The sequence below is a fragment of the Rhea americana genome, unplaced genomic scaffold, assembly GCF_003343005.1.
Source record: "Rhea americana isolate MKP2758 unplaced genomic scaffold, rheAme1 scaffold_6, whole genome shotgun sequence".
Taxonomy (NCBI): Eukaryota; Metazoa; Chordata; class Aves; order Rheiformes; family Rheidae; genus Rhea; species Rhea americana.
The window spans coordinates 1330900-1358689 of record NW_028186756.1 but is presented as its reverse complement, the minus strand read 5'-3'; the positions used below and the strand labels follow the sequence as shown (position 1 = coordinate 1358689).

General features: G+C 40.5%; 1 protein-coding gene across 1 annotated transcript in view; it reads right to left on the bottom strand.

Annotated features, from left to right (window-relative positions):
- Positions 1-27790, bottom strand: part of COL4A6 (collagen type IV alpha 6 chain) — a 136988-nt gene that overhangs the window by 46808 nt on the left and 62390 nt on the right. The window contains exons 3-4 of the mRNA XM_085319761.1: positions 4299-4433; positions 3282-3326 (exon numbers count right to left, since the gene is read on the bottom strand). Of these exons, the coding sequence (XP_085175887.1) occupies positions 3282-3326; positions 4299-4433 (180 nt within the window). The remainder of the gene's footprint in view (positions 1-3281; positions 3327-4298; positions 4434-27790) is intronic.

Here is a 27790-nt window from a genome sequence, read left to right as displayed (position 1 = left end):
CCTGTCTCTTAAACCCATGACCTCTATGCCTGTGATTCTGAGTCAAAGCATAATGCAGACACAAACGCACACACAAACACACACAAGTTACATAGGCTATCTCTTTCACTTTAGGAAAGAAAACACAGGATTTCCTACTTGCTGGCTAATCTGCAATCAGAATTTATGATGTTTTGTTTTAAGGGCCTTATCTAAGCAGATACTGAGCACCCATAGCTAACTTCCTTGAGAGTCGTAAGGTCTGGCTTTAAAGAAGCTTTTCTCCAGAGATTTAAAGCATTTATTGAAAGAGTAGTTTTGATTTGAAAAATGGCAGTTAATAGTTGCACTGCTCTCACCTCCTCTAATTCTTGTTTTGGCAGATGTGCCAGTTCAGCCCAAGCAGCTCAACTAAGGCAGAGGACTTCTGCAGTCTTTACTTACGACAGGGCAGAATGATTAGTTTATAGAGCTGAGCTAAAACACTGGCTTGAGAGAGCACGCTTGAGAGATTGCTTGTGCTCTCTGTCCTTACAAAATGAGACGTTCCCTGGGAGACAGATAAGGAAACTTGAACTGCTCGGTTAGACACTTGCTTTAACTGACTCTTGCTCATATACCAACACTGTGACCCTGAAGGGCCTCTTTTCTAAATCAAAAGGGCTTAGCACAAAGGTGATCCCAACAGGAGAGCTCAACAAATACTTAAAAACAAAGAAACAAATGCAACCAAGGGTGAACACAAAACTAACTTCATAAGTAGTTTCATGCATTGGTACAGCAAAGTGGCCATTTTACAGCCTTTGCAAAGAGCCTGCATTTTCTCAGCAAGGGCCATAAAAAAGAGAACTTAGTGTCTCCTTGCAGCACTAGGTTTCGTGCAGACAAGCGCTCACATCTCATAGAAGTATTTCCTTCTCGAATGCCTTGAACAGTTCATGAAACCTGTATGTCTCCTGTCCCCACTTCCAGCCTTTGCCAGAGGTGTGCTTGAATGTTGTCCTTTGGGAAAAAATAAACTTCCTGAATACAGCTAAGTATTTGAGGGTCTCTTCTACAATGTGATGCAGATGGGCTAGCAATAAACACATGCTGCTGCTGTATTTACTAGGTCAAAGGGATTTGTCAGGCCAGCTGCAACAACATGATTTACTTGCCACCAGCATTCCCCAGGGGAACTCTGCAGTACACCACTTCCCATAAGGTCAATAGTGAGATTCCCCTCTGAATCGTGGCCTTGCAGCCTTTTGGCCATGAGTAAAATATACCTGCCCACGCTAACCTTTATGCTCCAAAGAATCTCTCTTCATAATGGGATGCTAATTCTTGTGCGGAGATAGCAATATATTTTTACTCATCTCTTACATGTACCAGCATACACAAGCTCTACCTCCTTTGCTCGGCATTTCACACATCCATACAATGTCTATAAGATACTCCTTATCCTGAACTGCAATTAGCAAATGCACAAACATTTCCCCAAGCAGCAGCGTTTGCTGTTTCCACCCCGGAATGGAGGTATTTATCACAATGTCTAGAAAGAAAACAATAAGCATTAGTTTCTTTCCTGTAGTTCGGACACAGGAGAGCCACAGTCGCAAGCATTTTGCTGTTCACGAGCAGCAAAATCTGCCTCCTTCCCACTCGCCCACCTGCAGAGTACCTTAAAGCAGACAGAGCAGATCTGCATATGCTGGAGGCTTTGTATCCTTTCTACCACCTCCCCCCGACTCTCTCCTTGGAACGCCTCTCCCTGCCAGCTACCTGGCAGTGGCTGCTGCTGTATCTCTCCCCTCCCCTGATTGTTGGGAATCCCCTTTCTCCAGAGCCTCCTCTGAAAAAAACACCCTGAGAACAGCATGTTCCCAGAATGTGTTCAATTAAATTAAGTGTTATGGGAACAGCTTGTTCTCTTCTGAGCTGGAGAGCTGGCTGGTGGGAAAAGAAAAAAATATAGCAGCAAGGGAGTAGAGCAGGAGAGAAAACAGGCAAGGATGAGAGGAGGGGGAAAGAAGGGCAGGAGCCAGGAAGGAACTGGAATTGAGCAAGCCCTTTCACAGGGCCAAGTGTGCACTTTCAGCCAATCTATCAAAACAATTCAGTTTTTGATAAGAAAAGAAGTCAGAAAACATTGCTTTATTGTTGGAGTTTTTGATCAGCTGAGGAGGTAGGGAAGATGGGGAAGAACATGAGCATGGACAGATGACAAAAAAATACAGAAGATGGAAAAATGCCATCATCAATAAGAAGAAAAAGAATTTTAATACAAGATGGAGGAATTGGAGTGAGCTAAGAAGTGTAAAGGGAGCAAGGAAGTTCGGGGCAACTTCTACAGCAGCTCCAACTAAACTTCCCCCAAAGTGAAATGACTGGAAGACATCTTTGCAAGAATCACTGGGGAAAAGCAAAGCAAATGGAGCCAGCCAAAATATTGTGGGCACATATTTTTTGGTATAGTATAGAAAACAACTGTCACTACAACTTTCAAATTCTAAAGAAAGAAACGGACAAACAAAACAAAACAAAAAAATCCTCACGATCAGGGAAAGTAGCTAGCTAGCATTAGCATCAGGAAAATGCTGCAATTAYCTCTTTCCTACCTTAGGTTTCTGAAAGGCTGAGACTTAAACAGAACTAATTGGTAYCTAGTGGGGAAGCAGGGAGTCTCTGGAGGGCATCAGCTTTATTCACTGTTTTCTTTCACACCATAGGAAAAAACAACTGAGGAAGACCTAATAAGAGTTATCACATAGAAGGCTGCTACAGAGAAAAAGGGAATAATTTGATCTCAGTGTCCATAATGTGTAAGATAGCAGTAACAAGCTTAAATTAAGGAAAGAAAAATTCATGCTAGACATTAGGAAAACTTCTGTTGTTACAAGGTTCTAAGAATAAGTTATGTGAACATACATTAAGAGTGGCCTGCAACACAGCAGACCCTGTCTGTTTAGTAGCTCGACCTCCCAATTCCCTAAGTCTGTGATTTTACGATAYGATGTTTTCTAGACAGAATCCCAGAACAAAATTTTATCAAAGAAGCAGTAGATCCCCACATAACTCAAGGCTTACTTCTTGATGCTTCTCAGCCTCCTGTCATCCCATAATAGAGTCCCTACCTGCTACAATACAACATGGGGCCACCAGGTAGACTAATGAAAATTGCCATTTCCCTCCAGAGCACAGCAAGCACTTGGCAAGACACTTTTTACATGTGCTGGCACAGTCTCACTGTGCTTACGTGCTTTTGGTTGTGACTAACATTCTGGTGACTAATATTCATATATTTACACAGGCAAACTCACTGGGATCCCATTGATGCCTTGAAACCCAGGAACTCCCATTGGGCCCTGAAGAAAAAGAAGAGTATACATTATATTTCATTTTATCGAACTGTATATTTCAGTCATCTGTGAGATACTTTTTACACCAACATTTGCTGTCTTGGACTTTAACTATGAACATGAACAAGAACAAATTATCTTATGCAGATTCTCTCTAATCTCAGGGGTCAGTGAAGATACAAACTGAGCATCTGAGCTGGACTGAATGCCAAATGAGTGCTTCAGAATATTTTCATCAGGCAATTTAAAGGAAAAATACAATCTCCTACTGCGCATCTGGGGAAAACAAGATGCCAGGAAAATAAACAATCTAGTATAAGCTTAACTCCCTGCATCACATTTGATCATCCAAGAGTTTCAACTGTTCCTATTGGTTTTCTTTCTGTACCTAGATACCACCACCTGGAAACACAGAGGCTGGCTTCAGACTACTGTTGGCCTGGATGCAAATAAATACTTCTTTGTTGGTTCTATTGTTCTGCTGTAAATAAAAGCAGAATGGGCCATGYGAGCAGAATACCCAGCTTAAACTATAGCAATTGCTTTGGAAAGGTGAAGTATATTGCTTCTCTGAGAGATAAGACGGAGAATATTACTGCATGTTGGTATTGCACATGCATCCATTTCAGTGTACAGAAACAGCAATTCTGGAGTAGATATGGGATTCTTTCAGTGCAAGGAAATTGATTCCAACATTGCCCTGGTGTTTTATTATTTCAATTACATGTGCAAAATCAGCAATGCTTGCAGCAAGAAGAAAATGTCTCCACAATGGCAAATCTGTTTCTAATCCTCTGCAATCAGAGGCCAGCTCCTAACCTGGGCTTCTGTCTCTTCCTAAATATGGGTTTATGGATTTCAGTGTTACCTGCTAGAAATGTGGAAAAACTACCACCCGTACCAATAGTCAATCCTTGTCTTGAATCTTCCATTGCAGCTCAGATCAATGAAACAATATAAAGCCTCTGTTGAACCTACCTTATCGCCTTTCTGTCCAGTTGGTCCAGGAGAGCCCATCGCTCCTTTCTCACCCTTTGCTCCTGGCAAACCTTCTGGTCCAGTAAATCCAGGAGCACCAATTGGTCCTTGAATCCCAATTGGTCCTGGTCGACCCTAATATACAAGAAGAAATAAGACAATGTGTCATGTTCACAAACTCATTTTCAATTACTCCATCCAGCTCTCTCTCTCATATAATTTGACAGCTTTCAGAATACTGTTCTCAGGGTAGGAAAGATATCCTAAATAGTCCCCTGTACACTCACAGGTAAATAGAGATTGTAGAGTTATTTCGATTTCAGGTAAGAAAGTAAGTAAGAAATCTTTCCCTTTTTCTGGAAGATTTCTTGCTACCCATAGGATTGCAGGAACAGGGGAAGATAACAGTATTTTGAGATCAAGCTGACTGCTTCTTTTTGAGGTTGCAACCTCTATTACCCAGATGTAAAGTATGAAAAGATTTTGTTTGTGCTTTAGATCAAACACATCCAAAAGATATAACAAGATGCAGATGGGTCACAAGCAATCAGAAAGCACATTTTCATTACTGGAGACCAGTAGCATGGTTGGCTCAAGACTGAGATGGATTCCACTGTCCTCTCCTGGTTACCTCACAGTCAGGATGTGGATTTTGATTTCTTGAGCAGAAGAAAGGGTGCAATGACTAAGCATCACCCGAAGATGGCAATCTTTTCTACAAYTGCAGAGATTCATCTATGACTGATAAGCATTTATTGTTCTGTCACTAGAGATGTGCTGAGTAGCCTGGTACTTGTTTCTGTAACCAGCCAATGCTAAAGAAATCTTGCTGTAGACACTCTGATTTTTTTTTATCAGCCTTAGAAGCTGCCTCTTGGCAGCTGAATACTTAAAACAGAGTTTTGTGTTAATGCTTTTTTACTTTTTATTCAGTTCGCTTTGAGGGAATCCAAAAGAGATCAACAGAGTCTACTTCCCRAAGTATTGCCAGTAGCAAATGGCAGTTTAGGGCAATGCTTACTGCTGGCAAGACATTCAGTAGATTAGAGGAAGTTATGTACGCAAATAATTAAGCCTTACATTAAAAGATGCAGAATGGAAGAGGAACAAAAAATACTCCTTTCTTTTCTAGGGCTTATGTCCATGGTAGCGTATTTCTCTTCTATTTCTCTAATTCCTTAAAACAGCAGAAGGAATGCAGCTCCCTGCTGCAAGGGTTTTAGAAATCTCAGCTGGAGACATACAAAGCCCTGACTCCATGCCTTGGCAGGTAAAAAAACTTTGCAGTTTATTTAAAAATGCATTTTTACTTATTCCTAATCAGAGAACTGAAACAAACCATAATTAAATGTATTTTTTCCAGTACCATTTTTGTACCTGTTCAGACTAAACCATTTCAGCATATATTCCATGTTTCTTCACTACAGCATCAGTTTTCTCTTTAACTGCAATAGTTCCCCTATGTCGCTCCTGTTGTGATTGTTTTATCCTGGCCATTTAACAGAGGTCAAGTGCATCTGCTTTATATCCTGTCCCTTTTCTATCTAGACACTATGCATAGCGTGCACTTCCGGAGGCACAGGCTCCTATCTGGAAAGGCTTTTCTGTCAATTAGTTTTAGCTTTTTCACTCTCRGGCAATTATCAATGGAATCCGTTATACTGGGAGCCATCTGATCAAAACATTAACCCCCAAATCTTCAGTGGTCCTTGGCAACTGTATGGAACAAGGAGGATGTTGTGAAAATCAAATGTTTTGCTCTCACTTTCAGTCTCAGCTTTAACTTTTTTAATTTCCCATGGTCAAAAACTATTTCAGAGAGTTTTCAAGCAACATCTCACTTACAAGACATGGTTTGTGGGCTGTTTGCCTTAAGGCAACATAGTAGTGGAGAGGTGTATGCTAAATATGGGCACATTACCGCTGTGGCCAGGCACCATCCTAAAAAGGAATAGCTCTCAAGAGGCTGAATTCCTCATCTGTTTGAATTGTTACACTTTTGTGTTCAATTATTTTGACTGCCCATTTAGTGACAACATTTCACAATGACTGGAACTGATACAAAATTAAAATTTTAGGAGGCTTCTCTTTTCTGCTGTTGTAAGTTGCTTTGACAAATATGGAACAGTAGATGGGATGGTAGGGACTGGTAACTACAGTTACTACTAGTGTTGTGGAAGAAGTAAATGTGTTTTACCTACAGATCCTGAAATCAGAGAAAAAGCTCTCTTTTACTTTAGTGCCCTGCAAAAAAGGTTTTAACAGCACTTGAAGATTTTCTCCAGTGTCTTAAGAGTCTCTAAAACTGTAAAGACACAATAAAGTGCTTCTAATCTCTCTGATAATGTGATTATACCATGATAATCAGGAACTCAAGAATTCCTACTGTTTCTTTTAAAGTCTGTGTGGATGGAAATCATGTTTTCTATGCTGAAACAAAGAACTTGCCTTAACTGCTTAAAAAAAAGAAAGAAARAAAAAAAAGCATTTTTCGTTGCTGGGCTGCATTTTTCGTCGCTGGGTAGCACTCCCATGAACTGCCCCWAGATAAAAGCACAAAGAGCAGGCACTGGGGCATGCAGGAGCAATTCTGGGGTGAAAACACAGCAAAGACTCGAGTTTCACCGCAAGGTAAACTCACTCAGTTCAGTGCCAGGCAGAACTACTGCTAGACCTCAATGTGTTTACCTTGTGGTAAAAGGTAAGTGTCTAGTCTTTACTGTGCTATGGCCTCTGGACTGCCCCTACTTRTTAGTTATCCCAAGGATAAAAAGAATAAACATCTCCTAGCAGAGAGAACAAGCTTAAACATAGAATGAGAATTACATGATATAGAAACTTCAGTGAATCAACAGAGCTCTCTGTATTTAGTCACGGAAGTAACACGGTATCATTTTGGTTTTTGGCTACATGACAACTTTTTTTAAAGAAAGGAAAATTATAGAAATTCTATAGCACCACCTAAGGACAAAGTCTGGGAAATTCTTGTGACTTGCAAGTATTTTCACAAATGCCAACTAGCATTTCATATTTTTGAAAAACACAGCCTTGTGAGTGATACTGAATCCACCTTCTTTCTCAGACGTATTTGTGTATCAGGCACTGACTACGCAAGTAGCACTAAATTATGACACCACTCCTTCTGTAGTGAATATCAAGCTAGTAAAAACAAGGAAAATTGCATCATCTCATGACAGACCATGGCTTTACCATTGATAATGTCAGGACTTTGGCCAGTTTGCGCCACAGGTCCAACATGCGTCATATGCATCTCTGGTTTGTACTTAGTCACTGCAAACTATTAAAAACACAGAGATGTCTCAAACATTCAGCTTTTCATTCTCGATGTGCAGTCACCAAGAGGGAAAAATGCCTGGGATAGGAAACACCCATTGCTTCTGAATCACCACATTGCAGAGGGAGGTAAGACAAAATGGCCTGAAAAGCTACTTTAATCACAGTGTCTTTCAAGATAGGGAAGTTTCTGTAACATATGCCTTCCTCCCTTCCCCCTTTTAATTCACCCGCATCCCAGAGTGTCATGTGGAAAGACCAGTAAGGTGGGTGATGACGGGGCCTCCCTAAGGAATTCACTGCTATGCAGTCAAACACATCACAGTTTCTCTGTCGTCCCTACCCCTTTCGCCAGCTCCAAAACCCCAGGTAAATTTTTACCTACTGAAGCAGAGCTGCTACACTGCAAATTCCAAAGGTTCATTTTTACCCCCATTACCTCCGTTAGCCTGGAGAATAAAGTGTAAATACATATGATTTTCCCCCGTGCAGAGGGACACAGCTGAGAGTGGTGTGGAGCCACCGAACAGGCCCCATATTTCAGGGACAAGAAATACTGTAAGTGCTTGCCTGAAGGACAGTTTTACTACTCTCACTCACTACAAATACTAACTCAATGATTCGTCACCAAAAAAGTGCCCTGAGACTCATGAAGGACACAGAACTACAAACCAAGCAAAATACTACTGATCAGGTAGGGTAAAACTGATCCCTATTTCAGTTAGTAAATTTGTAGACCTCCATTATTTCAAAGAGCAAAGCATGAATTCCACTTTTCTAAAAATTCTGTCTCTTCATCCATCCTTCTCCCCAACCCAAAAAACTTTTATCAACACAAAAAAATATTAGTGACAGTGATTTACTTCACAAGTACATGCTTTGTAGTCTAAAGTATCTTACATTCAGTTGATTGCATTAAAGCCAACCAAAGAGCAAACCATTAGATCATGATGGCTCCAAGAATGTTATRTTCTCAAATACTGCCTTTGCTACACAGAATCTAGCCTGGCGCTTCGAGGAGGAGCTACGTACCCTGATTCCAGTGCTGTTCGGGGCAGCCTGCGCAAGGAACCGATCCTTTACGTGCTCTGCTTTCACAGAGGCTAATGGCCAGAAAAGACATTTATGACTCAGCTATAAACCACGGCCACTTCTCTTTGATTAGGGATGCTGCGTTATGGAAAGGCGACCCGTGACCGCCACACCGACCCCAGATGAAGTGTCTATGGGTGACATGACCAGGAGGCAGCAGTGTCCGTTAGCCTTGGGTTTCCTTCTGAGCAGCRAGACTTCGGGTGGACTCTTCCAGCCCTCTGTGCCTCCACCTCTCCCCTTCTCCTCCTCTGCCTGCCCTGCCTTTGCCACGAGATTGCTGAAGTGCTCAGGGCCTCTTGCTAGATATACAGGACCTAGCACGAGAGCGCCCTGGTCTCACCAGGGGCCTCACGGTTCTACTCTAATAATAATAATTACTGATGAAAAACACTTCGCTATTTTCCTAAATTACAGGTCAGCTCACATTATCCAGTGCCCAGCTCACATTCCAGAGTAAGTAATTATTTTCCCTACTGAAAAATGCTTTGTTCTTTTAAAGAAAATTGTTCTTTAGTTCTTCTAAAACCTTCAGGAAGCTCTTATTCAAAATGGCTTCTTTATTTCTATCACATAATTTACTGTTCTCTTACACAGCTTCTTTTATCTGGACAGCATCAGATGAATAAACAAAACTATACATACAGACAAAAATAATGGACCAGAACAAAACATCCTGCCCTATAATCTCACTTCATTCAGCATTTTCCCCAAAAACTCATAACGTTTTTTGTTCCTTGTTCTCTGTTTTTTTTTTTTTTTTTTTTTTTTTTTTTTTTTTAAGAAGGATGTCAGGATATTCAGTTTTAAATTTATTTTTAAGAGACGAGACAAATGATTCCTGTATCATGTGAAACTATTTAATTTCATAATTCATTTAAGATGCTTTCCATCTGTATGAAGCAGTATTTGCCATGCTCACATCACCAACTGTCAAGGCTGTTTTGGTCATTTTAGGAGCAATCACTTAATATCCTAATGAGCAACTGCAGGCTGTCTCTCATAAAAATTTTCAACTTTAGCTCATGTGATAAACTTGATATTGACAATATTTATATTATGTCTCCTAAGCCTGGCTAGATATGACTACAAGTAAAAAAATCTATGTGGTAAAAATATATAAATTTRTAACTTCCATCTTGATTTTACATACTATTTTTAAAACATTAAAAAAGTGAATTTTGATTCTCATTAACCATTTGCTTCTTGAATTCTCTACTTTAGTAAAATTACATAACTTTTAGTTTAAAAAAATTGTAATTAATGGCTAACCAAATTATAAATATAGAACTGCTTACAAATCCTGGACATTTAAACAAAATTATATTTTTAAACTTGAAAAATCTGAAAAGTTTGGTTTTTAGAAAGCTCAATTTCCAGTAGAAAACTTATTTAACACCCAACTCAATCAATTCCATGTATTTGCTATTTCTATTTCTAACACACAAAGAGACCACTATGTGGTGTTTTTCCCACCATGGACAATGCCAGTAATGACTCAGAGTTAAATCTAGTAAATTATTCCATCTCATACTTCCTAATCTATAAACAAACTACTTTAAAAAACTACTACGAGAGCCAGAAAGAGATGACTTTTTAACTCAAATTGCCTTTCTGCTCTGATATATTGAAATGTCCCAGGTAGATAAGAAATAAGAGCATATGGAACAGCTCCAGGCCATGGACAACACAGATAACTTGAGAGTAAGTGAAAGTCACTTGTGGGCTGTCACGTGTCTTTGAGAGCAGCGAAGGGGAGACGATAAGCTCCCTGCGCTTCAGTCAGAAGAGAAGTGGGTCTGTGTGTAACACTTGGACTGTCATACAGAATGAGAGACGTTACAGAAATCTGAAGATATCATTCGTCTGGTTTTTTTTCAACTCAAGAACAAGTAGTAGCATTTACTAAGCATAGCAGTGCTTCAACTCATATTTCAAGGAAATGAATAATGGCTTTATAAAAACAGTGAGATAAAGCTTATTTTTAAGGGGTTACGCTATATATTTGAATGACATTGACTTGCCCTTTCAAAGATCATCACCCAGAATTCTGCCTCTATTTCAGAAGGAACCGTGTGAAACTAGATGCTGATCTCAAAGCATGCCCACATCAGAGGTGATCACCTTTGAGTCCTCTCACTTACCCACTGTTTGTTCAGGTTAATTGGCCTTCATTATTCCCCACACAGGCTGCCCACGGGATGCATTTTCATCCGGGATGAATTTTTCACTACTTGCCACTGCAAACGGTGTTTTCTTTTTTTCCTTTTTTTTTTTTTTTTGAAGGGCAAAGAATAATTTATGTAGAGGTAATGGGACGGCCTAGGAGCACTGACAACTGCCACTACTTCTGCCTCTGAAATCATGCATGCATGAGCTTGATTACAGCAATGGAGGAAATGAGGGATGAAGCAGAAGGTGAGGAACCATGGGCAAGCACTCCTCTCCACACCTCACGGAGCTCTAGCATTACATTACATTCATTGCCATGCCAAAAAACAGGGCTTATATTGAAAGGATGGATTATATGATTATGAAAACTTAGCAAAAACCTGCACTAACTGATTTCAATTCACTCACTGAACTAAGCACTTTTTATTTAACAAAAGAGCATAGTACAGCCAAAAGTTTGAATGGTTTATGAGATTTTATGGTCTTTTGCAATCTCAGTTCATCTTCTCTCCCTCAAGTCTTTAGTGCTTAATCTCTAAAAAATGTTTTAGAAAGCCTTTACAGTTCCCTGATCTGTTCACTTAGGACAGCAGCTGTCATAACATTTTCCTGCCCTTAACTGAGAAAAGGGCACCTTCGAGTATTGTGTATACCTCCTGACAACAACACAAGTCATAAGCTGAAGTTTAATACAAAAGCATTAGATACTTCAGAATAAAATTCAAACAGAACAGTGTTTCTCTAGGATTTCTTCCCTTTTTCCTGGTGGAAAAGGAAAGAAGAGAAGATAGCAGATGCAAAGCATTTTCCTCCAGAGCACACACAAGTACAGGCTCTAGTGCAGACATCTCGACCAAGGCAATGACCAAATGACATCTCTTTAGTGCGCTGTCCTCAAACCAGGAGATGTGTCAGAATGAAGAAAGGGGGCCACATCTCCGACTCTGCCAGTTTTGGCTGCCGGGCTCTTCTCTAACCAGATTGCTCTGCCGACATCACTGGTTCTAATGCCAACTATTTGCTGGCTCTCCCAGGCCAGTAAAGCCTTTTATGGTGTTATAGGACAGCATGTGTCTACATCACTATAGCTCTAGCAAGGGAACAGTTTCAGGTCTATTGAAGACTGTGCGAGTTAAAAGTATAATTATAACTGCTTCACTCATGAGTAACTGATATTGACAGGCTATACACAACCATGACCTGCAAAGAGCAGGAGAGCTCACAATTATTTCCAGCTTTGCTTTGCATCCTTGTTCAAGTCTTTACTACCCTTGCTTCTGGTAGTGCTCTTATTGCCCTCACAAATACTTTGCAGCCTGCTTTTAAATCTTGTGTTTAAAGTTCTCTCTTACTCAATTTATTTTTTCAGTCAATTAAATAGAACCACTTTGTTTTATCTCATATTTTAATTGTTTGTATCTGTTCCTTGTTATATGACAAACTTAACATGGATGATCTTGACACGCACAGTGGGGTTTAATATCTGGGGCTTATTAAACAATTTGCAAGGCCTTGCTACATATATATATTGTGGCTCCAAAAATTTGTTAAAGATCAAGCACACTATTTTTCACAAACTACTTAAAGGAGTTTTGCCTAATGCATTACTGAGAAAAAAATCAAAGTAATTATAGATATTACATATGTCCCAGTGGCTTCATGGACTGCTATAGAACAATAAAGTACAATTACATTTCTCTGAATGGCTGATCAGATGATGACTGTTGCTCATGAAACCGCAGCTTCTGACTCGCTCTCATATACATGCTACACTACACAGCTTCTTCAGGGATCCTCTGCGGGGTCATAGGGAAAGAAGAACATGGAGTGTCGTGTCATTCTCCCTTTCACTTATCCCTCACACCTTACAGAACAAACCAAAAAACCCAATGTATTTCTAAAGAACTGCTTAACCGAACAGCTACAATGAACTTTTTGCTAACACTCCCTCTGGCTGGCATTTCCAAGCTGCCTTCTTCATGGACTCAAGTGACAGAAGATTCATTGTTGCAAAAAATGTTGTCAGTAGAAAATTAGCTGTATTAAGTAGTGTACAGAACAAGTGAAATCCTGCCAGTGTCAGAGCTGTTAAGACTATTAAAGAGACATTGTATCTAGAAAGGCAGACAGGGTTCAGCCATATGCTGAAGTGGGACAGACTCCAAACCTCCCGAGGGTCAGCTGTGTCGAGATGTTGGCTTGCTTTGGGCTCCTCTCTAGTTCTTTGTCTTAAAACATGCCCAATTTCAAAATTTCTAATCCTCACGATAAGCAAAGGCTGTTAAAGTTAGTGTTTCTTCATATATACAGCAGGGATACGGGCATAGAGCAGATCTAGGAGGAAAGGAGTGCTCATACCAGTGTTTTCCAACGAGCATTCCTTGGCAGAGAGAATGGTTTTAAGTCATCACAGTTGCACCAAGTGGCAATATCGCTGACTTGCACACATTTAGTCTGTGCACTGAGAAAGCTGCACAAGAAAGCAAATGACCAGGAGGAACGAGACATCTCGGTGGTTAATTCTCACAAAGCACTGCCTCTGCCCATCAGTACCCATAGAGAGCCGCCAAATTTAAAAAAGGAAGGGTGAGCCAGGAAGGAAGAGAACAGAGAATTAGTAATAACTAGCTGTAAAGCACCTCTGCACTGGATTATCATTTCTAATACATTATAACCTTTGACTGCTTTTCTCATTCTGCCTGGGATCTGAATATCAAGCACAGCCAAGACGTACTACTGCCCTAATAACGCAGAGATAAGAAGACAACTCAGAGATAAGGAATAGACCTAGAAGTGTGAGACTATACAGTGGGATGAAGAGATGGAAAAGGAATTACATAAGCCCCTTCTGCTCTCTGAACAATACAGAGAGCTTTCTATTTCCCTCATGCTGTGGGAATGGAGGGTGTCTCGTATTGGAAATTCCCCACACATGACTTGCAATGAGTAAAGAAAAGGGCAAGGATGAGAAATGGAAAAACAGAAAAAACTTTGGGGTTCCCATGCATGGAACTCCATCACGTTCTTGGCCTTCCTAAAGGACCTCATACTAGAGACAAGAAAATAGTTCATGAACCTTCTTGTGAAAATTCAGTCACTGGTGCTTTTCATTGCAATTGCAGTTACAGATAAGCGATTCCCTGCTTTGGTTTCTATCAGCAGACAAACCAAATTTCCCATCTGTTTAAAATCTGTCAATTATCATAGGGAACTCATTTCCACAAGATATATCTGAGGACAATGTTTAAGAGTGTTTTTACAGGAGTAGTCACTTTGAAGAGAAAATAACATGCAGATTTACAATTGAAAAATGATAGTTAAAGACTTCTAGCAAAGACCAAATGACTCAAGGTACTTCTGCAGAGAAACCAGCCACCGATCAATAGGAGCTAGGAAGCAGTTGAGGATGCCAGACTTTGGGATAATTGTTTCATGCTCACCTGCTGGGTTCCCCACTAAACACAGRAGAGGGTAGGAAAGATCCTTCCCTATTTTTTCCAGCCTGGCAACAGCAATCTTCTTCGCTTTGGGAAATTTCAGACCCATATTCAGACTCTGCAGCCAAATCAAATCCATTTTTAAATTATATAAGAGGGCTTATTGTTGTTGTTGTTCCTTCAGAGAAAAACCCAATAAAGTATCTGCTTACTTGACATAGATTCAAAAACCTCCAAAATGTTTTCTGCCAGGCCGAGGGTAGCAATAATCACATCAGTGAACTGATATCTGGACATGTCACTGAACTGTAGTTTATCTGAATAGATTACAGTAAAAATGGTTAGAGGTAACATGAGCAAAAAATGATATTGTAATGTAAGACATATCAGCACAGACTGATCACTTATTTTCCATGGTAATTACTATAGAACAACTACTCCTCTCAAAGAGTCATAACTGAGGACTACTTTAATATAGACACTACAATATCACATTCATCTGTTAATTAACAGCCATGATTTTACTCAGCTTATTACCTGCACAGTTTTCACAGTTCTTACAGAAGTTCGCATGCTGTCCTTCCTGTGAAGCTGTCAGCCTTTTCATTGGAATACATTTCCATGTATTCCAGCTGTAGCAGTTTAAAGTTTAAAGGCAGCAAAATAGTAAACTAACAGAACAGGCTTTATATTTAATCACTTGATATAGAATCTTTATAAAAGTTACCCAATCTTTTCTTATTACTCTTTGTCTGTAATCTGCTATTCTACTCAGCTCTATGACTGGTAGCAATAGAATGATACTAGTTAATCTTAGTGCTTTTTGTAATGAGTTATATATTAAGGTGAGTTGGATACAGAAACAGCTTAGTGCCAACTGAAATTGCACAAATTTGATTTATTTTAATATTTTGAAGAAAACAGAGCTGCCGTTTTCCACAATGCAATAACTAAATAAAATATTTTTTTTTTTATGTTTGTCATGATGTGTTCTCCCATCTTTTTTGTTTCCCAAAACTTTTTTGTTTCCCAAAAAGGTAAAGTGAATTATTACAATATGAACAATAGAGACTTAGACCACAAGTGTAATGTTGGCATTCTAAAAGCCGGTTCAAATGCCGTATCCAGTCTTGCCTTTAGGAGATTCTCTCCATTTGCTTCAAGTTTTTGAAAGAGCAAGCTTGTGAGATACTGAGAAAGTGGAATTAAAGATCTGAACATTTCCTCTGAGTCAGCTTGCAAATCAACTTATAACCTACTCTGGACCAGGATCTGAACACTGCTTTTTTGGCCCACTTTTATCATCCTGGAACATCTAATTATTCTATTAAATTCCACTGTTATGCAGAAAATGTGTATCTATAAATTGCCACAAGTAAAACAGAAAAACAATCTCATTCCTTTCCCTCTGTTCTTACAGGCACGTTGCTTATGTCCCTTCTCCTGTCCTAGGCCCAGTGCTGTGCTATTACAACCAAGTTTTAGTACTGGGTACGCTGCAACTATGAAACCAGGCCTGAAACTGTTATCTGATCCATGAAGCACGGGAACTACCTCTAGGCCTTACTATTGTATCACCTATAACATTATTCATCTGGTAAGAAAGTAGCCTTTTTTTGAAAAAAAAAATAGTTAAAAAATATCATTTGTGGTCACCAGACCATGTCCCTCATACCAAACATTCTGTTTCCAGGAGGGAAACAGAGCAAAAGTTCTCATTATCTACTGCAGTCGTTCAGCCCCAAAGGATGCTTCTAGGGAGAAGGCAGGCAGTGAAAGTAGGGCACTGGCAGATCCATCCGGCAAGGGGGCAGTGGCAGAACAATAGATTCTCTGCTAGCAGTTTCCCCTACATTTTGCCTCCCATAGCCTTCCCAGCATGTTCCTGGCACTTCAGAGAGCTCTGAGTGGCTTTCCCTGCACAGCCTTCTGCTAAAAACAAAATTATCTACTGGAACAGATAATATTAGTCAAGATTTAAAATCCAGATGGGAAGCGTTTGCTTATTCAAGATAACGAATTTAGAACAAAAACTCTTCCCGGAGACCTGCTACACAGCAGAGCTGAGGGGAGTTTTCCAAACACGTAAACAATTCACTTTAAAGGGGGAGAAATGGAGTCTGCGAATTCTCATCTACACATTGCTTGGAAATATACTGACCAGAGCAGAACAAGCGGAGGGTAGCAGAGGCCTGCAAACCTCCAAACGCAGCGTTTGGCAAGACTCCAGTTATCTCTAGGGGCTTAAGCAGAGCAGGTCCAGGCACAATTTTGCTGCAGTGTCTGATAACAGTCAGCCAGTGGCCGCTTTACCAGGCAGTGTCAGAGCTGAAACTGCAATTAGTAAAAATAACTTCAAACCAAAGTCAGAGAAGAAAAAAAATATAAAAGATTTTTCATTTTTCCTAATGAGTGCTGCATATTAATCAAGATAAGGACGGAAATGAACTCTTCACCTACTTGAATTCCCACTGGCTAAGGTATATAGAATAAATGATTAATTCCAACTTTGCTTGTCATCACTTAAATTGTATGTTTAAGTCCTTGGACATGTACTGCGTGGCTGTATTAACACTCCAAAAAGCTTCATTCATTTGTTGGTATAAACTACACTTCCAGTCTGCTTAATCTTTGACAGACAGGTCTCATTGTCCCCAAAATCCCTCGCTACACAATACAACAAAGACTGAAATGACTCTGTAGGCCTGCGCTGCTACCCACAGTGCTCCGCGCTTCCTGCCCATATATCCCTGGAATTCATGACCGTGCAGATTACTAAATTACACACTAGGCCAGGGATTAAGYATAGCTCTTTGTATGGGAGCATCTGAGGTCTGGAAGAAGATTTTACCTGTCACGGTCTGTGCTCATTAGGCCTTGATGAGAGACAGAAGGAAGCAGTGCTGCAGAAGATCACAAACACTGCTGTGTGATAATCAGCGATCTGTATATGATGACAGGATAACCTGACTGCCACTGTCCTGCACCCAGGTCTGGGGAGCTTAGGCAGACAATAACCAGCCCACTAGTTCCAAAGCAGCTCAGCAGTTACTTCCCTCTGAAAATAAAAGGAGAAGAGGTTCCCTGTTCGACAGACTGTGAGCCAGAGAATGGCCATCCTTGTGCGCGAGCAGAACTGAAATGCCAGCGGGTGAGGAACGCACCCCGCAGTCAAGCAAGCACACCAACAAGCCAACGGGAGGGGTATTCCAGCTCATCGATTGCTTTAGGTTATCTGCTGATCAAAGCTGGAATTGCTTCTGGTTGTTTTCAGAGTGCTTAAGAATTATGTAGCTGAAAAATATTAAATTAATTTTTTTTAAAAAAAGGTTTGAACTAGCAGCATAAATTTATATAATTCAGAAATATCAAATATCTTTTATCCATATGTATGTGCAAAAGTCACATTGCTTCTCACTTAAAAAGTAGAAGTCTTTAGCAGGTCTCAGTTTTCATGTCTAGATATAACAGTGGAGAGTAGTCTTTATCCAACTGTAATTTGTAGGTTGGCAACCCGAGGCATTGGCTCAGTCTGGCTAGAAGATCACTAGTTACAGAATTACTGTAGCCAGGATGCTATAATGAGGGAAATGAGGAAAAGTCCATAGAGATAGCTAACACATTTCATGAAACCAAGCTGATTTTTGCTTAGGGAGCAGGTGTTGCTGCTTTGTTTGGCTTCCTTCTCTTTGCACACATATTCTGCATTTCAAATAGCAAATACTGACATCTTCCACTTTTTATGAGTTATCTTGACTCATTCATGATGCTCTGAAAGACCATATTGCATTTCTCAGTGTATTTTGTGCTCTCTTGGAGTTCAGTGAATAACAGGAATTATCTGAGGCTTCAGAGGTAAACACTCACAGCGCGTTCAGTTTTACATCTTTGTTTCACAAGGCAAACTCTGTTAAGAAAACACACTGAATGTGCACTGGTACATCACAACGCAGTGATGCTTTCGTTCAGCATCCTCCTCTTACATCAAAGGGCAGTGTTACTACATGCCAACACGATGACATGACATTGAGAGGAACCAAAACTACCACAAATCTGCAAATAGCCTGCTAGCAGATCAATAAAAATTGCAAAAAAAACAGAAATCCTGGGAACACAGAAACCTTAACTAGAGCACAGGCSCTGGAAGCAGACTCTGGTCTGCAGGGACTCAGCAGGGCTCTTTGGAAGTTRCTGCCAGCGCTCCTTTTGCAGCCAGCACAGTCGCTGTCGAGCTACCAGACAAACTGCTCTAAGCCCTTGCCTACAGCCATCAGCCAGGGAACAGTCACTAGATTGCTGTTTGAGAGAAACAAGCAATGCTCACTTTAAAGGGACAGAGAGAAAATAACTATATTGATTGCTGCTACAAAATGCCTTTGTATTTCCCTTTGTTCATGAAATCAAGTCAAATTTCAGCTAAACCACAGCTATCTACAGCAATGTTTTTCCATAGGACATTCTTTTAAAGCCACATGCCATGCTGTATTTGGATAGTGTGCAATAAACAGTGCCCTCGACCACACACACACACCAGTCTCCTTAAGACACTAGATCAAGTTGCTCATAATCCATGGAAGTGTTCATAATGGTCTATCCTTGAGGCGGCAGCAGCAGCAAAACAGTGAACATGAGCTAATGCGCTCKCCGTGTCTGGATGTCTCAATGAACATTCACTTCTGGGGAGTTTTAGATCATCTGAAGACCCTAGTATCTTCTCACTGACACCAGTACAGACCAGTAACAGCTTCAGCAAAGTTCGACACTGATGTCAGAGAGAGAAGATTCAGGCCCACCACCTCTCATTCCTCCTGCCACTGCTGTTGCCAATGCAGCTGATCTTTGCTTGGCTGAATCAGCATCAGCAGAAACGTCTTGTATCTGTCTCACTGGCTAGAAATGCCAGCTCTACAAGTGTTTGCAGACCAAAGCCTAAGGGGAATCATGCCTGCGAGAAAGGCTAAAGGGTCAAGGCTTAAAAGTAGAATAAAGGAAATGGAATTTGAGAAGTAAAAGAAAGGCGATAAAGGCAAGAAATACAGGAGAGCTGCAGCTGTACTGTCCACCTTCAGTCCGCAACATGACTGGGCAGCACCCAAGAGGAAAGCCTATAAAGCCCACTTCATCAGCCAGCCCTCTGAGTACACCGAGGGGAAGTGTCCGTGCAGACACCTTATGGCAGGGCAATAGCTGGGTCCCCACTGCGAAACTGAGCCCTTGGGACACACATGGGAGACTCTTGCAAGCTGGTTCTTAAATGAATCTGGTGGCCACTTCCCTGCTCTTCAGTATCGCTTCAAACGGGAAAGCCACGTAACAGCCACAGAAACACTGAACGCCAGCTTCGCAGGCGCTCGCTGGGGAGGGCAGGCTGCAGAGCCGGGGCTTCGTTTTCCCGGTTCTCAGGGCAGACAGGCCCAAGCACAGGATTTAAATCCCAAACAYCAAGATTTTACTTGAGTCTTAAAAGTTACATCATCATCAAGTCCCAAACTGAAGAAATTGTGATTTCTTCAGTTCTTTGGACCTTGCTTTATCATTAGTATCAAATCAGTATTACTTCGATAGCAGTTTCTTTTCTAATGCTACACCACTACAGTGTTAACAGTTCACATYGTATTTCTTAAAGAAATAACTATCAGGTACCGCTGAGTACCTTTTTCTTTTCCACTTTGCACTTTATGATGCGCATATCCTTTTCAATATGTTGACAGCTTTAAGAGTCTTTTTTGTAAGTATTCTCAAGACCCGCAGCCTTCCATGCACGCAAAAGAGATCAGAGCCTCACATGCTTAGCACTTTGCAGGACAGCACTTGGAGAAACAGCACTGTCTTAAAGGCACCTTGCACCACAGACTGTAAGCCAATGACTGCAAACACTCCAAATTGTGATCTACATACCTTCAGCCATCTAATAATAGTAAAATTAGATTAGTGATCAGGTCTTTTTTTTTCTTTTTAAATTAAATGAAAGAATGCTCCAGCTTGATCTATGCTCAGATTATTAAATATATGACATTCCACAGCATCTTGTGGTGTTTCTATTCCTCCTGATCCCTGTTGAGAGCCTGCATGCTCTGAGAGCACATTTACCTGGTCAAGCATGGGCAGCTGTGTGCTGCCTCCACTCCACTCCAAGCCTGGAGCCAGCTCCAGGGCAGAAGCCACTTGAACATACCAGCATGTGCCTGTCTCAATCAGATCATACAAACAAACTCTCAGACTCTTTCTCTGGCTCATGTTCCTTGAATGTCTGACTCTTCCATACTGCTCACGTGTGCACTGGCAATCGTTCCCTTTTCAATATATCGTGGACCCATTCGACAGATATTCAAACATCGCTTTTATGCTTGCAGTGAACATTAAGGCTACATACTCTACAGTTTTAAGCAGATGGATGAAAATAAAGATCTGCCCCCTACAGTTTGGGCCAGTTCCATGATTTTGTCCCAGTTGTGTGTTTTTCTCCAAAAATCAGTAAATATAGTGCTTAGAAGAAAGGCTCTTTGGTGCAGAGCTTTTCTTTTGGTGTTTACAGATAGCACAGTCGGTCCTGATGTGTAACTGAGGCCCCAGGCACTGCTGGATTATAAATACTGAAAGCAATGACCAGAACCAAAAAAACTAGAGTCTTTGCACAAACGTTTGTTGCAGAACATGAGCCATTTGGACAGTCTCTTTGCATCCAGCTAGGAAACGTTCACTCCCCACATTTGTACAGCTGTTACAGGAGAGCTATATTTCTAATTTACTGGAATCATTCAATTCTCCTATAGAGATGGTATAAGAAATAAGAAGATAACAAGAAATAAGATTGTATTTGTAGCAGTGTGCAGGTTCAACGCAAGGAAGAAGTAATTTAGCATGGAAAATAATCTCTTTCACAATGACTTTTCTGGTTAGGCTTAAACATAAAAGCATCACGAAACTCTGATATTTTTGTACTGACACATAGCTTCTGCAGCTGTGTTTGGCTTTAATAGCTTTCCAATAGAAAAAAAGCCCTTTCAAATCAATTTTTTCAAGTGTTACGTCCATATGGACAGAACAGTATATCAAACAGTGTGTTGTGTAGCAAGAACCCACAGAAATTAAACTAAACAGACAGTTTGTAAATACACTTTTTGTTGAGACTGGAATGCTGATTTTATACAGCACATACAACCCTTAAATATAATCTAAACAAATTCAGGGATGAAGCAGATTTTAAGAGGATATACCTAGAACTGTAGGGTTTGTTTACTTCTAAACTTGTTCACAATATTTGGAAATTAATTTAAACATAGGAAGCAAAACTCACCAGAAAAAAAAAAAGCACATTATTAGTCATAACTACAATTCACTAGTTCTTTATCTTGCTAGATTGAGGCTCCCTCATTTGTGAAATACAACAGTTAAAATGTCTAACTCCATGAAGCCAAAGTCAGATGAAATGCTATACGCTTAGCAAAAAGAGTAAACCCTACTAGTTCTGACAAGCAAGTGGTGCTTGCTATGGGGTTTTGGAAGCTTTCCAAAGTTTGTAATTGAATAGCTAGTTTAAGATGTGCTTAGAAAGAATTAGGCCAGAGAGTTCCTGATATGCAGTGGCATATTTAAGGAGCAAGCAAAGGGCACCAGCTACACATCTTAGAACTGTGCATACATTTGTTCAGAGTACATTTACATTCAAAGCCTCCTAAGATCCCAGCCACTTAACAGAAAAGGTTATGGTTCCCATATGTTCACATTTCATGGTGAAGTGAACAGATATTTGCTGGAGGAGAGTACTGATCAGACAAACTCTTGCTAGATTTGCAAAATGACTGGACAGCAATAACCCTACCTGGGCTGCACAGACTGAGCATGATTAGAAAGTACACTGACGACATCTCAAAACTAGTGCTTCCCAGAGTTTCTAATGTAAGACTACACTTAACCAACTAGCTTTCACTTTGAATAGCTATAGCTTCTGCTGCAGTCAATGATCAGTGAAACCTCTCACTTATACTTTTGTATTTTAAAGTATGTTGAAGTATTTTTTCAGGTTTTGCCTAGCCAGTGAAACCGGTCGCATGGTAGTCTTTATTTTGAATACCAGACTATACACTATAGCAATGCCCAAATGAGGGCAGGGAAGGCTAGCTCTGAGGCCTCTCTTAAAAGAGGAAAACAATGTCTTGTATAGCCAACAAACCTGTCCTCTGTAGTTACTTTTAATATACATCAAGAAGAGCATATCATTGAAGGATATGCACAGAGGAAATTTCTCCAATACTTCTCTGCATGAGAACTATAGCAATGCTATAGAAGCAGAGGGAAATGGAGATTTGGTATTTGTCAGTATTTTCTTTAATTGCATGACTCAATTTTAAGAACTTATTTCTAGAGTAGATACCTCTCCATTTAAAACTCCTCTATACTCAGTAATTCAGTAAGCTCTTAATCTTCAATTTGGAAAGTGCAAACTTTCCTTAAGACCTCACTAAACCCCAGGTGTTCTGGATCTTCCCAATAAAACTGCTCTATGAGGTGCAGAATAAACAGTCTAGTCCATGTATAAATATTTAATAAGATGCTTGCATCTGGAGCAAAATGGAGCTAAATCAGTGTTCTCTATTTATAATTTAAACAGATTACTTGTATGACACAGTGTTAGTACAAACTTTTCCTGACCATAAACATTTGCTGAGGTATTTCAGCAATAACGTAATGTATAGGAACAGAGGAAGGATTTATTCCGAAGAGTGCATATGGATGAGCACCAATTTTGCAGCCTCATCTCACCTGACAGTGCCTTCTCCTGCAGGTTCTTGAGGAGTAAGTTTTCTGTTTAATGTGCTCCTTTCTACTCAGAAATGGAAAAGGAACCCCATTAAAAATCAACAGCAGATATCAACAGACGATACTGCTGTGCCAAATGACTCCTCAACACACACATACTTAGAGACTCCCATTTCAGTATCAGAGGCAGAGTGCAGGATTATTTGGTACCAGTTGGTCTGGAAAACTTCCTCTGTAGGAGCCCCAGTCAGCAGGTGCATATTGGTGCAAACCAACTGGCCATGCACCCAATTATATTCAACCACCAGTGTGACCTCTCAACGCCATCTGGCTGAGCTAGTCCCTCCTGACGTGTTTCAGGCTCTTCACACTGGCGAGAAGCCTATGGTATTTGTCCTTACTGCTGGAGAGAATGCAATAAAAAGAAAAGGCTCCATAACAACAGGGACAACAACAATAGAGAGGGACATCACATTAAGAACCTATCAAGGTTCTTGGTTGGCAACTAGAGCCCTTCAAAATGCAAGAAGGGATGAATCCTTCCCACTCCCAGAAGATGATCGGCACTATACAGGGTTTTTCCTGGTCATGGTTCTGTCAGAAGAAATGAAATAACTACAGCTCCTACAACCGGTCAGCAGAGAACCAATGACATGAAAAATTCAAACCCCACTAATACTGGAAACAAGGAATTCAAGACTCATAGAGGGTCCTGAAAAACCTCAGCCTAAGTTCACAAGTATTGTTAAAGACAGTTCTGCTGAGAATAACCAAAAAATGTGAGGTATTACAAATGTACTGTTTTTTTTTTCCAAGAAGGAACCTTTTATTCCTGTTTTACTCTCCTTCAGGGAGAGACCCCTGAAAGATGTGTGGCAGTACATTTCCTCTTCCATCTCTCATATCAATTCTATTCATCCTTTATAAAAATCAGACCATTTTCATGTGGTCTTGTGATATGAGACAGGATTAAAAGATAGTAATCCTATCAGTACTCTTTCTCACGCAAAATATCTGTAATATAGTAAAAYCACATTGGCCCCAGTCCTTATTAACCAATCAAACACTGATGAGAAGCAGTCWCTTTACAGGGGCTATTTCTACTGCTGACCTCTTGACGGAATGGAAAAGCAGCCATGAGTCTCATAGAAGCATATAAGTCTCTTCTGACCATCATGTTCACGGTTTATTTTATATCTATTACCACGTTAATTACCATGGCTTAAGTATGGGCTTTAGATAACTTGGGGTATATATCAGAGCAGAGTATTGGGCTCATTGCCATGTAACTGGGCAGGGATGGGTCCAGCTCCCTACCCCTCTGCCCTTGCAGCTACATCGCACAAGCAGTGCTGGACAGACGAGCTGGCTGCAGGCCCTCTCCGAAAGCCCTGGCTTGCACGAAATGAACACTGCTGGGACCCTTGAGCTGCCCGAGTTTATGATGACCTTGTAACAGTTGTACTAGGTCACACATGGCTGCCCTAGGTAGTCCCTGGCCTACGCTCCTGAAGACAGAACAGACCCAGCCCTAGGAGCGAACAGCTGAGACCAGCAACAAGGGGAAATGAAAACAGACTCATAGAAACATGAAGTGACTTTTCCAAGGTAATTTTTGCCAGGTCCTCTAAGAATTTTATGGCCATAGTCTGAAGTACTAAATGCTATTCCTATTAACATAACATTGGCTACCCAGATAATAACTGCAGCTGTACTATTAACAAAGTGGAAACTTGCCATCGCTTTCTTTTCAGTACCTTTCCAGTTATCAGTTACGGAACTGTGATACTTGTTTGTCCTAATGTACTTACTAGACAGAAGCCAGTTGTACCATACGCTTTCCAATATACAAAAAAGTGAGAAAAGAAATCCTACAAACAGAACTTTAGGCTTCAAGTCAAACATTTTAAATCCATTAAGCTTCACTCATAAGTAACCCCAAAGCACAAAGAGGAAACAAGAAACAAATGCAGAGCTTGTTACTAAGCATAAGTTAAAAAAAAATTAATTATGTATACGCCAGACGGTTCCTATCAGAGGTAAGTCAGTATTCCTCAAGAATCTTTATTTTTGTTTGTTGCAATTATTTGTTATTATGTCCAGTTAAAACAGAGGAAATTTAATTAAGTGCAGGATTATTTAACRAGGATGTTATTTTTTAAAATGAAACACACTCCCACTTCAATTTCTCTTGTGCCAAGACATGCATTTACCAAAAAGTGTAAGATGGAAGAAAAGGAAAAAAAAAATCAAAGACTGTGAACTGCATTTTCCTCTGTAGGTCTTTAAACATAACTGATTGGTATGTCACTGAAATAGGTACAACAAGCACCATGGTAGCTCAAAATTCCTTAGGACATGCCAATGAAAAAACAATAAAAACACCAGCCCCATCGTGCAAGGGCAATGAAACCGCTTTTAAATGCTTCTACTTTGTAGCACTGAGAGCTACAGCCTGGGAGCATGGCAGAACTGTGCTGCYGAGAGAGAAGGTCTGGGAAGGATCTCCTATCTGGAGGCTTCGAAGCAGCCTGTCGCACAAGACGGAAGGACTATGCAAGCTTCACCGTCCTTAAGGGACACATAGCATGCTTTTCTCTTCAGGGCAAGCTACAATGCCATACAGCAAGACAGGAATGAGACAATGTTCCTGCCTTCTCCCTGACCATTCCAGTATTTCCATCTGCTGTTGAGAAAATCCTCATCTCTTTGAAGCAATCAAAATTTCCAGCGAAGCCAGGACTTAACCCAAGAAACACAGTGCTTCTCAATGGGAACGTTCCCTCTCTGCTTCTGCCTAATAAGCAGGTGACTCCTTCCCTGTTTTCCCACATCCAAGTCAAATGTCATGCCACAGGGGTATCTTTATTGAGATGTGGTTTCCTCCATTCACTTTCTGTGTGATGAAACCATGAGAATATTGACAACCATGTCAAAGTCAGCAAAAGGTGTCTCGTCCTAGCAGCGGAATGAACTGGATAAACAGCTTACACTCCCCAGCTTACTTCTGTCATGACCTCTCCAATCAGCCACATCCTTAACTGTTTGCTTTAAGAAAACTCTCTTCTGCAGACAGATCTATCTGGCATCCACAGTAATTCATAACCCAAGGAATAGGAGGCTGCCAGGGACAACTTCAGAAGGGCATTTTTATCACTGTTGGCCTCTCTTCCATTAGCTTAGAGAAAAATCATTATCTCAGGATATTTTGACATATTTCGTTTATCAGCAAAGGAGCTATAACCTCATTAGAGGGCCAAGATAGTTTGCTTCCGTTAACCTGGCTGGGAACGAGTAGGTTGTTCATGTGCAACACCACATAACACACTGCTTCAACCCCCCCCTTACTCACCTGCAGACACGTGCTTTGACGTCGTAACTCTGTGGATTACCTCTAGTCACGCACCGGAGTGATCCAAGGAAGGTTAAGTAACACAGGGGCAGCAGAAGGTGGGCAACATCTCTGCAGCCTGTAGCCTGAACTCACTGAAGTATAATGGACACGTCCCTGAAACCCAAGTCTACCCAGCACAGTCACAACTAATGACCCTTTGCAAAACAAATTCAGATTTTATTTAGCAAAGCAGATTGGGCTTACAGAAACATACCCCATTCAGGTACAGCATCCTGCCAACACTCTACGTAGCATTCACACATCATTGTTTAAGCCACTACGTTTCTTATCCACGAAGTCACATAAAATGCCCCACATAAATGACTGTTTGAACAGGCATTCCCAAAAACCTTAGAGCAACCTGCTATAAGGGTTTGAAGATGAAAACGCTGGCCTCTGTACAGTTGGTGGCAAATCTCTTAACAATACCAGTGGAACCCAGCTTGCCCCCCGAGCATAGAGCAAAAAGTTTATAATACTGGTAACAAACCCATGCAAGAGAGCAAAGGCACCACTTAAAGCAAATGCTATGTTATTAGGTAAAATAAGTCTAAAGACATCTAAATGTGGTACCTGATCCGTGGTTGTGCAAGAAAAAAAATGCAGAAGACAGCAGCCAGATTAACACTGTGAAGAAAACCCTGCTTGCTTTCTGTCACCCCATGCATAAAATAAAGCCCTTGTAAGCAGAACTATTATTCACCCAAATATTCTCAGGAGTCAACACACATTCCAAATGATAAAAAGAAAGAAATGGTTAGAATAGATTAGTTCAGGTTTTAGTCCTGATGTTAGGAAAACAAGTAAAGTTTAATTACTTCACTGCTCTGGAAAAAGTCTGGAGATAATACTTATGTCATTTATTGTTTCAAGAGAAAACTTTAAATCTTAGGAAAATTTCCTTTAATGTCCCAGGAACACTGATCCAAGCCTAAAAGGAACCACTGGGTGTCCTGTTGCTAGTTTTGTAATGCTTTTGGATTTACAGCTCAAGTGCAGCTGGAGTTATACACCAAATGACCACCTGCTGCCTTGATTTTACATGCAGACTTTATTTATTTATTTTGAATTCGCTGTGAGACAGGCTGGACAACATTTCCACTGCTAGGGATACTCCAAAGGCAGATAGTCTCCAAAAACATTTTGTACTGTTAGGAAGACATGTCCTAAATAATAGAAGTGATACAAGAACAACATCTTTTGCTATTTTTTTCTTTTCATATGTCCCTAAACTTGGATAGGAAATATATTTCAGAAGAATTCACTAGCTATCTTCAGAGATACATTACAAAGGGAGCACAGACTGCAGAGTTCTTGGTGTTTCATTTCAGAAGATTTTCTAT